Source organism: Alexandromys fortis, unplaced genomic scaffold (assembly GCF_014885135.2).
Source record: "Alexandromys fortis isolate MF-2015 unplaced genomic scaffold, M_Fortis_MF-2015_v1.1 scaffold_3, whole genome shotgun sequence".
NCBI classification, from domain to species: Eukaryota; Metazoa; Chordata; class Mammalia; order Rodentia; family Cricetidae; genus Alexandromys; species Alexandromys fortis.
Window position 1 is genome coordinate 18,004,548 of NW_026067909.1, and position 14,893 is coordinate 18,019,440.

Consider the following 14,893-nt stretch of genomic DNA (forward strand, 5'->3'; position numbering starts at 1 on the left):
CGCCCACGAGCCCGGACACATCACTTCCTGGGGAGGATTTATTCTTGAAGGGGCCGCAGCCTTACAGGGGCAGGTACAGCGAATAGTCCGAGAGCGCCCAGCGGCGGGCCGGGCGGCCGGTGCGGCCGATCATGGGCAACTTCTGCACGTAGCGGGACGCCGGGCTGGGCCCGTAGGGCGCGGGGAAAGCAGTCTGAAAGAGACGCCCGCGGCAGCGCCGCCCGGCCTGACGCCCAGCGATGATAAAACGGAAGTGGGGGGCACCGCGGGGCGCAAAGCGGCTCTTCTGGAAGACGTCGCGCGTCCCGGTGCCAGGACCCTGCTGACGAGGAGCGCCCCGCGCCCGGTGCACGCGCGGCAGCGGCCTGCTCTCCGAGGCGGCGGAGGCGGTCGCGGGGCCCCCGCCGAGCGGGCTCTCGTCTCCCTGCGGGCTGACCACGGCGTTAGCGGTCAGCTGCGGCATTTTCCGCACCGAGTCTGGGGCGGCCACTGGCTCCTTCTTGTCTCCGGGTGGGCGCGGGACCGTGGGCGCGGGCTGGCCAGTGCCGAAGCGTGTGGCCAAGCTGTCACCAAAGAAAGCGTACAACTCCCGGTAGATTTCTGCCAGGGTCAAGGAAGAGGGGTCCTCTAGCCGGGCGCCTCCTGGCGGCAGGGGAAGACCAGACCCAAAGCCTGGTTCGGCACCACCTCCCGGGGAAGACTCTAGGAGAAGGCTGTCCCAAGGCAAGTCCTCAGCACGATGGCACCCTCTCCCGCCAAGGCCACTGCGATTGGGCTCTGCTGCCTGGGCTTTCATCTTCAGTAGTCGCTCTACGGCCACCTGTCAAAAAAAAAAAAAAAAAAAAAAAAAGAGCTAGAAGGTACCTGGGCCAGCAGGCATCTCAGTAAACCTGCTGAGCTGTAGTAAGGGGCGGTCCACTCACCAGAATAGCTCCATAGACTTTGTGCCCATCTGCTTTGACCTGGGCATTAGATACCGAATAGTCATCCAGCACGGCCTGCAAGTTTGTCCAGTAAGTGGGTAGATGTGGGTAAAGGACTCGTTCTACAGCCTAGAAGGGAAAAAGGAACGCAGTAAACAACCTCGTTCCATGTTCCATATGCCCTCTTGAGTGTCCTTCCCCACAAAAGATCCTCTCAGATTGTTATCTCAGTCCTCAATTTCCCCATTGGGATGTCCAACGTTTCTCTGGGATATGTAAAAGCTTTTGGTAGGCATGAGGATAAAGACATAAAAACACAGGCAATGTAAAAATACTCATTACTGGCATTTACAGTGGGATGGTAAGACATAATTAAATCAATACAACATAGAAATTGTGATTCTTAGTGAATACAATCAGCAGGAAAGTGCTGTTCTTTTTTTTTTTTTTTTTTTTTTTTAGTTTTTTAAAGACAGGGTTTCTCTGTGGTTTTGGAGCCTGTCCTGGAACTAGCTCTTGTAGACCAGGCTGGTCTCGAACTCACAGAGATCTGCCTGCCTCTGCCTCCCGAGTGCTCAGATTAAAGGCATGCGCCACCACCAACCGGCTGAAAGTGCTGTTCTTATTAGAGAAACAGGAGTGGAGTTCAGACCACACACAAGAACAATCAAGAGACCTTGTTGAAATGACCACTGGGCCTTGGATTCCTGAGAATTTCCTTTAGTTTTCCAAACTCTGGGATTAATACACAGTGTACTACCACACATGGCTTTGATCATAGACTTTTAAATACAATAGTTATCTGGGGAAAAGCAACTAAGACTAAACAAAATGTATTGATATTTGAGATGGGCTTTGACTTGTAAGGTAGACTTGGATCACTCATGCACAGAGCATGAACATTTGAAAATCCCATCACCTACCTGTCAAATTTGTAAAAAAAAATGTTACTGACACAAATAGCGAGAATTTTTTTTTTCCGAGACAGGGTTTCTGTAGCTTTGGAACCTGTCCTGGAACTCACTCTGTAGACCAGGCTGGCCTTGAACTCACAGAGATCCACAGGCCTCTGCCTCCCAAATGCTGGGACTAAAAGTATGTGTCAACACCACTGGAATTACATTTTAAGTAACTATGAAAGACACTGAAATATCTTGCTAAAATTTACGGACATAAATATACACTCAGAAAAGTGATCTCAATCATAATTTTTTTAAAAGCAAGATTTTGAGCTGTAAGTATGTAACCCTATCATTCACAAGTCTGATTCCAAATTTAAGGTCAGCCTGGGCTTCACTTTACCCGTTTGTATAAAAACAGGCAGGCATAGTGGCTCACACCTTTAATTGCAAGGGGGTGGGCTGGGAGGAGCAAAAGAAGCAATTAGATCTTTGAGTTCATGAGGCTAGGAAATCCCGTTTAGAAAAAACAGTAATAAGGGACTGGACAGATGACTCAGCAATTAAGAGTACTGGCTGCTCTTTCAGAGGACCTGGGTTCAGTTCCCAGCACCCACATAGCAGCTCACAACTGCAATTCCAGTTCCAAGGGACAATGCCTTCACACAGATATGCAGGCAAAACACCAATGCACATTTTAAAATTTTTTTAAAAGATAATTTTGTATAAAGGCCAGTAATAATAGTAAAAAAAAGCATCCAGGGCCCACCAGGATATATCATCGCATCGAGGTATTTGCTGTACAAACCTGGTAACCTGAGTTCAATGCCTTGAAACCAGGTAAAGTTGAAAGAGGGACCTGACTCTACAGAGTCATGGTCTCCTCTGACCTCCACACATGGCCAACATCATATGCTTACGCAATCATAATAATAAAGAGTTTTTTCAAAAGGAACTAAAATGGCCGGGTGGTGGCGGCACATACCTTTAGTCCCAGCACTTTGGGAGGCAGAGGCAGGCCGATTTCTGTGAGTTTGAAGCCAGCCTGGTCTACAATGCTAGTTATAGGACAGCTACGGCTGTTATACAGAGAAACCCTGTCTTGAAAAAGAAAAAACAAACAAACAAAAACCAAAAAGGAGCTAAAATGTAGCTCGGTTAGTTGAGTGCTTGACTAACATGTTCTAAGCCCTAATCTTGCCCAGCACTGCATAAACCAGGTGTGATGTACATGCCTATAATCCTGAAAAGGCAGCATTCAGAAGGCTCAGATTATCTTCAGCTACAAAACAAATTGAAGGCCAACCTGGGATAAATTAGCAAATAAAAATTCAGTTTAAACCAATAGAAACTTTTGTTTCTTTTATTTCTTTGGTTTTTCAAGACAGGGTTTCTCTGTGTGACAGCCCTGGCTGTCCTGCAACTCACTTTGTAGACCAGGCTAGCCTCGAACTCAGAGGCCTCTGCCTTCTGCCTTCCTAGTGTTAGGATTAAAGGAGTGCACCACCACTTCCTGGCAAAACTTCTGCTTCTTAAATTACAACTAAATTGAGTTTATCCTATGAACGTAAAGATATCTTACTAATAAAAATCTAGGTTGGGCATGTTGGTTCACACTTGTTAATGTCAGCACTGGGGAGTTTGGGGTGGGAGGAATAAAGTTCCTGGCTATGGATCTGGGGAGATAGCTCAGTTGGTAAAAAGTTTACCATGGTGGTATGAGGACCTGAGTTCAGATTCACAGCATCCATGTAAAAACAAACTAGGCCCAGGGATGCACATTTATAATTCCAGCACTGTGGCTTGCTGGCATCTTGTCTAATAAACTGGTGATCTCTAGCTTCAATAACAGAAACCGTCCACCATCTCATTAAAAAAGTTAAAGTGGACAATTTGTAAAAGATATCTGACATAAACCTCTAGCCTCTCTCTATATATAAACATGCATATACCAAAGTTCAAAGTCAGCTTGAGACCCTTGTTTCAAGAAAACCAAACAAGATGTGGCACACGACTTTAAGCCAACACTTGGGAGGCAGAAGCAGATGGATTGCTCTCAGATTCAGAACAGCCTGGTCTACATAGAGAGTCCCAGGCCAGTGAGGGCTAGAGTGAAACCCTGCCTTTAAAAAAAAGCTGGGCATTGGTGGCACCTTTAATCCCAGCACTTGGGAGGCAGAGACAAGCGGATTTCTGTGAGTTCAAGGCCAGCCTGGTCGAGAGAGAGAGAGAGAGAGAGAGAGAGAGAGAGAGAGAGAGAGAGAGAGAGAGAGAGAGAGAGAGAGAGAGAGAGAGAGAGAGAGAGAGAGAGAGAGAGAGAGAGAGAGAGATCAAAGCTACAGAGAAATCCTTGTGTTGAAAAACAAAACCAAAATTTCAAATATAAATAAATAAGGGCCAAAGATACGATTCAGAGTAGAAGCCCTCAGCTTCAAAATTCATGCAAAAAAGAAAAGAAAGAACAAAAAAAAGAGTAGAAGTCCTTGCCCTGTAATCCTGGAAACCCAAGTTTGATCCCCAGAGACCATGAAAGGTGAAGGAAAGAATCAACTGCAAAAGCCACCTACCATTTCCACACACAGCCCCTCCACCATAACAATAAAAGGACGAAAGGAAAGAATGGCGCATAAGTGTGATCCCAGGACTAGAAGGAGAAAAAGGATTAGGAGTTTCAAGTTATCCTCTCATTGCATATGAAGTTCAGCCTGGGTTAAATGAGAGGCTGTCTCAAAACAAAACAAAACCCAAAAAGAATCAGCAGTGATAGTTTAAGGAAGTAGGTAGATCAAACACAAAAAGTGGCCGTCTTGAGCTGCTTCACCTTGAGGTTTGTTGGGTCTGTCCACTTTTCTGGGGACCAAGGTGCAATTTTCCCTCTTTCTTTTTTTAAAATTTTCCCCCCAAGAAAGGGTTTCTCTATGTGGCCCTGGCTGTCCTGGAATTGCTTCTGTAAACCAAGCAGTCCTTGAGATCTGCCTGCCTCTGCTGGGATTAAAGGTGATGCCAAAACACCTTTTTTTGTTTGTTTGTTTTGTGTCTAGCACTATTATTTTGAAATGCTGGCTAGAGAGCCGGGCGGTGGTGGCGCACGCCTTTAATCCCAGCACTTGGGGAGGCAGAGGCAGGCGGATCTCTGTGAGCTAGTTCCAGGACAGACTCCAAAACCACAGAGAAACCCTGTCTAGAAAAAGCAAAAAAAAAAAAAAAAAAGTGAAATGCTGGCTAGAACTTAATACGCTTTTTCTGATCATTTGGACTTCCTTATTTTCTAAAACCCCTCCCTTACCATGTGACTACCTACCACTCTGCCAGTTTAGCACAAAAAAAATGTTTTTTTATCCTTTGGGAGGGGCTTTTCAAGAGGGGGTTTCTCTGTATTAATAATCAGGGCTATTCTGGAACTTGCTCCTTTAGACCAGGCTGGCCTTGAACTCACAGAGAGTGGTGGGTATAAGGGCATGAACCAGGCATGTCTTTTCTTCTTTCCTTCATCTTCCACATCTGGGAAGTGTCTGAGATTTACAACTGGCCTACCCTAGGATATTTTCCTCTTAAATGCTAATAAAACTGTCCTTGATCTTAAAACACACACGTACCAACTATTTCTATATACCAACAAGGGACAGCCCCCTTGAAACAGCACCACAGCAAGAAACTGGGAAGAAACATAACAAAAGAATGGAGGGGAGGGAGATAGGGGGGGAGCACCTGCAAAGTGTGAACAAGACCCAGAATCCGAAGGCCAACACTGCAAAAATAAAGCGTGTCAGTTCTCCTTAGGGCAACCCTGATAGCACCCTAAAAGACTGAGGACATTAAAAAAAAAAAGTAAATATAAAAATATGACATGGTCAAGAAGTATGGTGCTGCAAGCCAGGTGGTGGTGGCGCAGGCCTTTAATCCCAGCACTCCGGAGGCAGAGGCAGGCAGATCTCTGAGTTCTAGGCCAGCCTGGTCTACAAGAGCTAGTTCCAGGACAGGCTTCAAAGCTACAGAGAAGCCCTGTCTCAAGGAAAAAAAAAAAATGGTGCTTGAGGCAGGAGGATCAAAACTGAAGGCCAATATGGGCAACAAAACAAGCACTGTCTCCAACAAAAAACCCAAAGAGAAAAGGAGAGAAACAAAGAAAATGAGGGTATTTACTAACATGGTGTTAGGGAATGGGCAGGGATTCATTAAAAAAACAGGAGCATACTATAGCGACCACCAGGCAGGAGTTCTGAAAGGAGACACATTTACACAGTCAAGGTACACGATAAACCTGGCCCAAGGCAAGGTCTCAACACACAGCTGCATCAAGCACACCACTTAATAAAAATATACATGAATGCTATTTCTTTCCATACATGGCAACTGTCCAAGATGTGTGAGAAAAGCCAGGTCCTCACCTTCCAGCCCAGAGCATGCAGCCCTACCACAGCCCCATAGTGAGAACAGAGAGGCCGAACAGGGTCTGTCAGGACCTTCTGCAGGGATAGCAGAATCTGCTGATAGAGGCCACTTACAAGGTCACCATGAGTCCTGTGGGAGCAACAGTCAGGAAAGGCAATGAGGTACCGCACACAAAGACTCGAGCATTTGTAGGGCACTCTGGGACAGGCTGCCAGGTTTGACTGACTCAGTATCCAAGGGACAAAAGATGGGTATCTTAGTATATTTGTACTGGACCATGACACGCCGGCTAGGGCTCTAAGGGAAGGGTCTACACTCAACATTTGATCTCAAAGCCAGCCAGAGGCTTCACAGTTCCCTACCACAGCCCAGCTGACTCTGTAAGCCATCCCATCCTCTATTCACTTCCAGCCCAGTGGCTACCAGAAGATGTGGCTGAGAAGAAGTGCAGCCCCATCCCGAAGAGTCCAGTGGTCATTCAAAGGGTTGATGGAGGCGGCCAGGGGCTCCAAGACGCAATAGAGCACACTCCCCACCAGGGAGCGGACATAGGGCCCCAAGCAGAGGTGTGGGTTCCGTATCAAGCTCCGTGCCACCTGCAGTAGTCGGTGTAGCTGCTCCAGGTCATGGCTTACAGATTTGACCTGTTGGTAAAAGCGGGTGGCTTAGAAAGACATGGAGAGACAGGAGCCTGACATTCTGACAGCATCTGCTATGAGCCCTAAGCACTGCAGGGCCATCTTCATTAGAAAACTGGTCACTTACCCCACTGACCACATAAACAAAGTAAGGCAGGAGTGCAGCAATCTTGGAGTTTGTCTGCAGGTCCTGGAGGGCGATCTGAAAGGAACCATCCCAATAAAAGAGAGCCACCATTCTGGTGGGTTAGCATGTTAAATGTGCATGCCCTGACGCAGAGATTCCATCAGCTTTAACCTGTGGAAACCTGCTGACACAGACAACAATACTATCTATTAATAGAAAAAGTGAACGCATGCCATCCATGAGTGACCAAGAGCTAAGTTTTTATTTCCCTTTGTTCTCTACTGAGACAGGGTCTTATAAAGTACCCATCCAATCCAGGCCTTTGCACACGCTAATCAATGCATGGCTAGCCCAGGAGCCAAGGTCTGAGAACAGAAATGGATGGTGACAATGTTCCTAGTTTTTTAAGTGAAATAGCAGCAGCCAGATGTGAAGGTGAGGATCGTGTCACACAGAAAAGTCACATGACTGGACCAGAGAGGAAAGCCTCCGGTGATGTCCAGAGGCTAAAGAAGCAGCTCAGGGAGCAGTCCAGGAACTATGCTTGAGAGCAGGCCTGGATAGGCACCTGGAGGCACCTGACCTGGACCTATACATTCCCTTTCCTTACCAAGAACTAGCTAGTTCCAGGACAGTTAAGACTGTTAATTAGAGAAACCCTGCTTCAAAAAAAAATAAATAATTAATTAATTAATTAATAAAATGCCTCATTTGGCTCCAGATCAATAGACACCTCAAAAAAATGGGAATCAGGAATGAAGGTGTGGGAATCCAATTGTTAGAAGCACCTGCTCTGCTGCCCACTGCCCGGGAACAATGGTTTCTACCAGAGCATGAAGGAGTTAGGACTGGCATAGCAGGGGATCACACAGGGGACACATGCCACTAGAGAATGGGTTCCACCACAGTAAACAGTTCATCTACAGAGGACAGGAACTAGACAACTGAAATATTCACGGGGATCTCAAACTCTGACTTTATGCCTAGTCACTGTTTCACCTTCATCAGCTGTGGATCGTCCCCCAGTACAGCCCGCGTGACTTGCTGGTAGTACTTGAGAAGGTCATCTGTCAGTGAAGACACTGCGCTGGGTACTGTGATGAGAGAAGGACGTGGTCACACAGGAAGGGACAGCCTTCTCAAGGCTTCCTCAGCCTGCCACCCTACAGCTACCATACCCACCCACGCGGGACCCAATCAAGCAGAAGGCGCAGGAGCAGGCTCCAGCTGCTCCCAGTGCACTCTGATCAGGCAGGTTCCACTTGCCTCGGCTCTATCTACTCCCACCCACCCTCTGCCATACAGATTCCTGCTCAGTTCTAAAGCTCCGATTGCGATTGCCTATGACTCAGGCTCTCTGAAGCTCCGCTCAGCGTACCCTGGAAGTGAAGTACTTCTTGGGGAATCTCAGAATACAGCACAGACTTCTGTCTTGGCCTCTAACATACATTATGGCTGCTAATAGGTCTGGGTCCTGCTTCTGGTCAAAGGCATGTGTTCCTTTAGAACATGGCAGGCATCTGGAAATGCTTGGCAGATGCAGATCAAAAGGCACAGATGCCCCTCACTCCTACAGAGTTCCTCAGGACAGCCCATTCTCCACACTGCCGTTTACCTGATCCCTGAGGTGCCAGGTTTCCTTTGCCATCCAGATAGGAGACATGGACTAAAATTAAGGGAAAGAGATGGATGTCAGTTGGGATTTTGCCCCCCCAAATTCCACCCTTCCTAAAAGTTGGCCCATCAGCACCACTCAGACCATCCAGTTCCTGTCCCAAGCCCAAGGAGGACCCTAGCAGCCACCTCTGACTGCTGTCTCTGCACAGCCCTTGGGGATGTTGGTGGCCAATGCCAGCTCCACGAGGTTCACTTCTCGGTCCTCTGGAAAGTAGAGCTCACCCTCTCTTGTGGGGCGCAAGGGCAATGCCTCCTGGGACCCATAGCCACACACAGCCTGAGGAGAAAGAAGATTAGCAAACAGAGTCAATCCAGTGAAGGAACAAGAGCCGGGATGGGGCGCTCCTGATCGGGGCAGGAAGCCTATGCTGGAGGACAGTCCCTAGGTCCTGGGACACTTTGGCTCACCAGGTCACGGGCTGGATGTTACCTTCCTCTTATAACTGTAAGAGTTCTATGCCCCACTAAGGTGCCAGTCCCTCTCACTTACAGCCAAACAACTCTAAAAACACTCACTACCTTCCTCTCTCAACTCCGTGACCCAGAGCTACAGCAACACAGGTTCATACCCCATGTTTCCTTACCCAGCATGCCTTTTTATTTCTGGAGTACTTCAGCTCCATTTCCTCAGCACTCTTAAGGCCTGGCTCAAGCTCTTCTCTTTTACGAATCATTCCCCACTGGCCAGGATCCCAGGGGCCTTTCCATTCTTTCAGAACTCATATTGCTTTGGTCTGGGTCCAGCACCTGACAACATTGCCAGCCCTGATCTGAACAGGGGTGAGGTAGCCCTCTGTGGCCATACTCCACTCACCTCCACACTGCTCCACCTGAGAGCCCTGTTGAAATCCTCTACCGTCAGCTTCCTTCGTTTGGTGTGCTTCATGAACTGAGAGCTATTCTGGGAGGGGATGAACAGAAGCCAGAGTCAGTACGCAGGGAGCAGGTGCGGGAACCCCCAAAGGAAATGGGTTAGATTGAAGAGACAAAGAGGACCCCACACCAGCAATCAGAAAGCCTGGTTTCTCCAGCTCAGCCTTTGCAAACTTTCTCACATCACGACCCAGCTGTGTGCCTTGGTGTCTCCTGTGCAGAGTGTCACTGTCTATCCACTCTGCCTGGGTGGCAGGACATGGTAAGAAGAGTCATAAGAAAATGCTCAGCTAGTGTTTTCTTTTCTGGATGACTAACTGGGGAGAAAATGTTTTTGTTCATTTGTCTTTTGTTTTTGTTTTTCAAGACAGGGTTTCTCTGTGTAGCCCTGGCTGTCCTGGAACTCACTCTGTACACCAAGGTGACCTCCAACTCAGAAATCCGCCTACTTCTGCCTCCTGAAACATGATTCTAATTAGTCTAACATACACCATCACTGCCTGGCTTAGATAAGGACTCTTTAAAAGATCTAGACTGTCTCCTAACCTCAAAACACAAGGTACCTAACATACGTTCATTGAACCAGCCAGTGTGGGAGGGGGTAACAGGGAAGAACAAAGGGAGAAGGGCTAAGGAGAGCTGAGAGCAGCGCACCTGTGTGGCCTCTCTGAGACGGTAGCACACATCTTCAGCAAGCAGAGCTGCCACCTCGTCACTCAGCTCCAGCCCTGTGCTCTCTGCCATGAGTCGAACTGACTCCCGAGGGATCTCCACAAACCTCCGCTCTTCTCTCTCCGACATGGTTCCAGTGGAGCTGGGAGTGGAAACAAAAGGAAGGGTTAAAAACTGTCCAATATCGCTAAGAGTCCCCCAAACACAGGTCAAGCAAGACCCTCTCATCTGTGCCTGCTCCTCTTGCTCTATAATCCACAAACAGGGAGTTTAGAGGCTCAACAAGGCCAGGTCCAAGATGATCCACCCAGACAAGCTCCCAGGACTCCAGCACAGATTCATCATTCTTCATCTCTAAAACCAATGGGCAATGCATGTAGCCCCCATCACTCTCCTCCCCGTCTCCCCCATTGCTTCTGGAAAATAAAGAACAAAACTGGCCCAAGCTGGAAAGGCTGCGGACAGGCTGTCTGCAAAACTTCCCACTACCTTTCATGTGCTTATTGCAGGACCTCAGTCCACTCTGTCTCTTCTTTGCGTCACTCCCCTTCTTTATTCTCCTCCCTAAATCTCCTGAACTGAGTGATCCAGCACCTATTCCCTTTGCATCACTGTTCAAATGTCACCTGCTCAGGTTGTGTAAATATCCCTGTCATTTGTCCTTAAAGCAGTTCTGAGGCAGGTGCGTGGATAGTTCCAAGTCCACCTTGACTATGAAATGAGTTCAAGGTTACCCAAACAACTCAGACTATCTCAAAATAAAAAGAAGGCTGGAGTTGAAGTGATGGTGCACACCTTTAATCCCAGCATTCAGGAGGCAGAGGCAGGAAGATCTCTGTGTTTGAGGCCAGCCTGGTCCACAGCCAGAACAAATTCTGGGGACAGTCAGGGTTATAGAGAAACCCTGTCTCAAGAAAAATATAAAAAATTTAAAAAGGGGCTGGAGAGTTGGCTCAGAAGTTAAGAGCACTGACTGCTCTTCCAGAGGTCCTGAGTTCAATTCCCAGCAACCACATGGTGGCTCACAGCCATCTGTAATGAGATCTGGTGCCCTCTTCTGGCATGTAAACATAAAAAAAAATTAAAAAGAAGGTTGAAGATATAGCTCAGTGGCAGAACCTTAGGGTCAAACAGTCTGTAACTACACAGTTGCACAACTTCCTGGGTAGTGTTTGCAGAGTTCACACCAGAGTGTTTGCAGAGTTCACACCAGAAGACAACTCTGGTTATCACTCCTCCTGAGGAGCTGCCCACTTTGTTTTTTGAGACAAGGTCTCTCCCTGGAACCTGAGGCCCACAGATTAGTAGGCTGGCTGGTCAGCGAGCCTCAGAGAGCCGCCCACCTTGGGGTGCGCAGGGCTGGCTTTTTACCATCATTCCCACTCTTGTTCAGGGGGTGCTGCGGGCCAGCATGTGGTCCCCAGCAGACTGAGCTGCACACCAGCAAAGACCATGGTCTGTATGCTCACCTTTGCAGCCCAAGCATCCAGCAGCAATGTCAGCACATACTACGCCCTCATTAACACTTGCTGAAAAAAGAAAGAACAGTTATTCTTTATTCCTTTTTCTGTTTGCTTGGCTCTTTGAGCCAGGGTTTCCTCTGTAGTTCTGGAGCCTGTCTTGGAAGTAGCTCTTGAACCAGGCTGGCCTCAAACTCATAGAGATCTGCCTGCCTCTGCCTTCCAAGTGTTGGGATTAAAGGCGTGCACCACCACTCCTGGCTTTTAAAGATTTATTTTTATGTACATTGGTGTTTTGCCTGCACGTATGTCTCTGTGAGGATAACAGATCCCCTTGAACTGCAATTACAGACAGTTGTGAGCTGCCATGTGAGTGCTAGGAATTGAACCCAGGTCCTCTAGAAGAGCAGCCAGTGTTCTTAATCAATCACCGAGCCATCTCTCCAGCACAGCTATTTCTCTAAGCACATAAATGTGGCTTCCAGCTAGCAACACTCTATGACCTCATTCTAACCTACATATCTAATATCTAACAATGAGATATATACAGTATACATTTTGTTCATTTTACCAAGTCACAAAAGCCATAGCTCAGAGAGATTACCTGGATTGTCCAAGGCCAACCAGTAGGCATTGAGTAATTAGATGGCAGGGGCTCGAACCTTTGTAGTAAATTAACTCAGAATACTATATTTACAAGCAGCAGACTTGTGTTTGAACTAGGCCTGGCTTAGTACCTCAAGGATTTGGAGTCCCACAATTAGATGCACCACTGGATGAGTATGCTTCAGTTTTCCCATCTCTAAAATGGGAGCACTCAGTATTGGATGTGTGGAAAGCCAGGAAGGACTTACTCTATCATGTCCCCCTATTGAGACCTCACAAAATCCAGTCTGTGACCAGGGTCTCCCACTCCTCAGTCTCCTGTCCTGCACATCCTCAGTTCCAAGTCCCTCTGCCCAGAAAGCGTGGGAGCCGACCTCCTAGGACCTTAGGGTTGCGCATCCTCCAATCCACCTTACTTCATCCCAGATCCGGAGGGCGTGGGGTGGAGTGGGAAGGTCAAGGGTTACGGAACTTGTGTCACGTGCTCGATGAAGAGGGCGGGCCCCCGCCGGCTCCCAGGCTGGTGAGCAGCCCACCGCGGGACGCGAAGCCCTGGACCCCAGCAGGGCCTGCTCACCTGCAGACTCCGGCGCTGCGAGGGCGCCTGCCGAAGAGGCGGCGGCAGCTTCTACTCACCGGCTCGGACTAATTCCCTCTCTCGGAGCCCAGACTCCGCCCTCAAAACGCGGAGCCAATCGGTGGCCGCCTCCTGAGTTTCCCGCCCACCAATGGGCGTCCCGCCTCAAGATTGGTCAGTGTGAATGAGCGCTGAAGGCACCAAGCCGTCGTCGGTCACGTGGGTGGCGCTTCTTAAAGCGACAGCTCTTGGTTGGCTAGAAGGTGGTGTGCCCTAGTTTACAAAGTCCCCAGAGAGATAGTCCTCGTCCCGGACCTTGCGCCTGTTATTGCAGAGTTTTTCCGCATCAGAGTAAACCTTTAGGCTTTTGGTGCCTGACTTAGCTTTCCTCTCTCTATTATCCCTCCAATAATACCTCCAACAGCAACTGCTACAGGAACAGATGGGATTCACAGGAGCTGTTCCCGGTGGATAGAAGAGACTTCTGGCCGGGTGTGATGGAGCATTGCACATCTTCAATCTCAGCGCTGAGGACGCAGAAGCAGGAGCATTTTTATGAGTTTGAGGCCAGTCTGGTTCACACAGTGAGTCTGAAGCGAGCCCAGAGGAACATCGTGAGAAACAAAAATCCAAAGGGGGTACAGCCTTGGTGGCGCGTGCCTTTAATCCCACTTGGGAGGCAGTCTTAGGCAGATCTCTGTGAGTTCAAGACCAGCCTGTTTCATAGCATGAGTTCCAGGACGGTCAGAAAAATAAATGAATAAAAATAAAGATGGTACTTTGGCTGGGCCAGACACTTCAAGAATCCCTGGATTCTGCTCGTTGGGCTCACGTCCCCATTCTCCGGACTCGTGCCTTATCGTCCATATTATAGGCTACAACTCCTACACTGCTCTAACAGCTCTTTCCTAAACTCCTGTTGAGACAGTTACTGTGTGCTCTCTCTTCAGTGCCCCACCCTTCACCCCCTTCCCTTTGGGAAAAGATCTTCTGCCTGGCCAGGAACTCATTATATAGACCATGCTGTCCCCCAGCAATTCTCACAAGTCCCCCAAAGGCAAGACGTGTAGGTTTGTTTCCACGTATCTGGTTCATCGACAAGTCTCAGTTGATAAACAGTGAATTTCACCCAGCAAACAACCTCATTCCAAGTAAAAGAGGAAGTGGTGATGAGGCAGGAGGATTACCAATTTCAAACCTGTAAAGGAGGAACTGGAGGTTAACCTGATCCATTCTCAAAACAGAGACAGTTGCTTACTGGTCTTCACTGCTAACCCAGCCCACAGAAATCGTAATTTCTGCCACACCCAATCTCTCTGTCTGTCTGTCTGTCTGTCTGTCTGTCTGTCTCTCTCTCTCTCTCTCTCTGTCTCTCTCTCTCTCTGTCTCTCTCTGTCTCTCTCTCTGTCTCTCTCTCTCTGTCTCTCTCTCTCTCTCTCGCTCTCGCTCTCGCTCTCGCTCTCGCTCTCGCTCTCGCTCTCGCTCTCGCTCTCGCTCTCTCTGTCATTGTCCTGGAATTAGGTCTATCTACCAAACTCTGGCCAAACTCTTTTAAATACCAGTCAAAATCCTAAACATGCTTGCCCTGGCACTCTTTCTCTGAAGATCATTCCCACCCCTGAATCCACAGAAGCTTGCAAACCTCTATTGCTAAACCAGCCAGGTTTTTTTGTTTTTGGTTTTGGTTGTTTTTGAGACAGGGTTTCTCTGTAGCTTTGGAGCCTGTCCTGGAACTAGCTCTAGTAGACCAGGCTGGCCTCGAACTCACAGAGATCCACCTGCCTCTGCCTCTGGAGTGCTGGGATTAAAGCCATGTCCCACCATCACCGGGCCCAGGTTTTTGGTTTTTTGGGTTTTTTTGTTTTTTGTTTGACTTTGAGTGTGTGTGTAGGGGGAGGGGGTTGGTTTTTTGAGATGGGGATTCTTTGTGTTGTAGCTCTAGCTGTCCTGGACCTCCCTCCTTAGACAGGCTGGCCTTGAACTCACAGAGTAATGCCTGCCTCCACCCTGCCCCAAGGGTGGGGGTCAAAGGCATGCCACCACACCCAG

General features: G+C 48.4%; 1 protein-coding gene across 4 annotated transcripts; it reads right to left on the bottom strand.

Annotated features, from left to right (window-relative positions):
* Nucleotides 1-61: 61 nt before the first annotated feature.
* On the bottom strand, nt 62-12,942 carry Taf6l (TATA-box binding protein associated factor 6 like). Of its 4 annotated transcripts, none has more exons than XM_050137941.1 (12): nt 12,845-12,942; nt 11,671-11,730; nt 10,184-10,343; nt 9,471-9,557; nt 8,783-8,933; nt 8,595-8,645; nt 7,979-8,073; nt 6,980-7,054; nt 6,638-6,858; nt 6,211-6,343; nt 924-1,052; nt 62-820 (listed from the first exon to the last, which is right to left on the bottom strand). In XM_050137941.1, exons 2-12 carry the CDS (start codon nt 11,685-11,687, stop codon nt 62-64), a joined length of 1,878 nt encoding a protein of 625 aa, XP_049993898.1. In that variant the 5' UTR covers nt 11,688-11,730; nt 12,845-12,942. The 4 variants fall into 4 exon arrangements, with proteins under 4 accessions (XP_049993898.1, XP_049993901.1, XP_049993900.1 ...); XM_050137944.1 differs by having other exon boundaries at nt 12,904-12,925; XM_050137943.1 differs by lacking the exon at nt 12,845-12,942 and adding an exon at nt 12,642-12,830.
* Nucleotides 12,943-14,893: the final 1,951 nt, after the last annotated feature.

Excerpts from the sequence above, each read along its gene's own strand:
- Taf6l (XM_050137941.1), bottom strand. Across the intron at positions 8,934-9,470 it reads TCAGGTGGAGCAGTGTGGAG|GCTGTGTGTGGCTATGGGTC; the intron begins GTGAGTGGAGTA and ends CTTTCTCCTCAG. Across the intron at positions 6,859-6,979 it reads TTGTTTATGTGGTCAGTGGG|GTCAAATCTGTAAGCCATGA; the intron begins GTAAGTGACCAG and ends TTTTACCAACAG.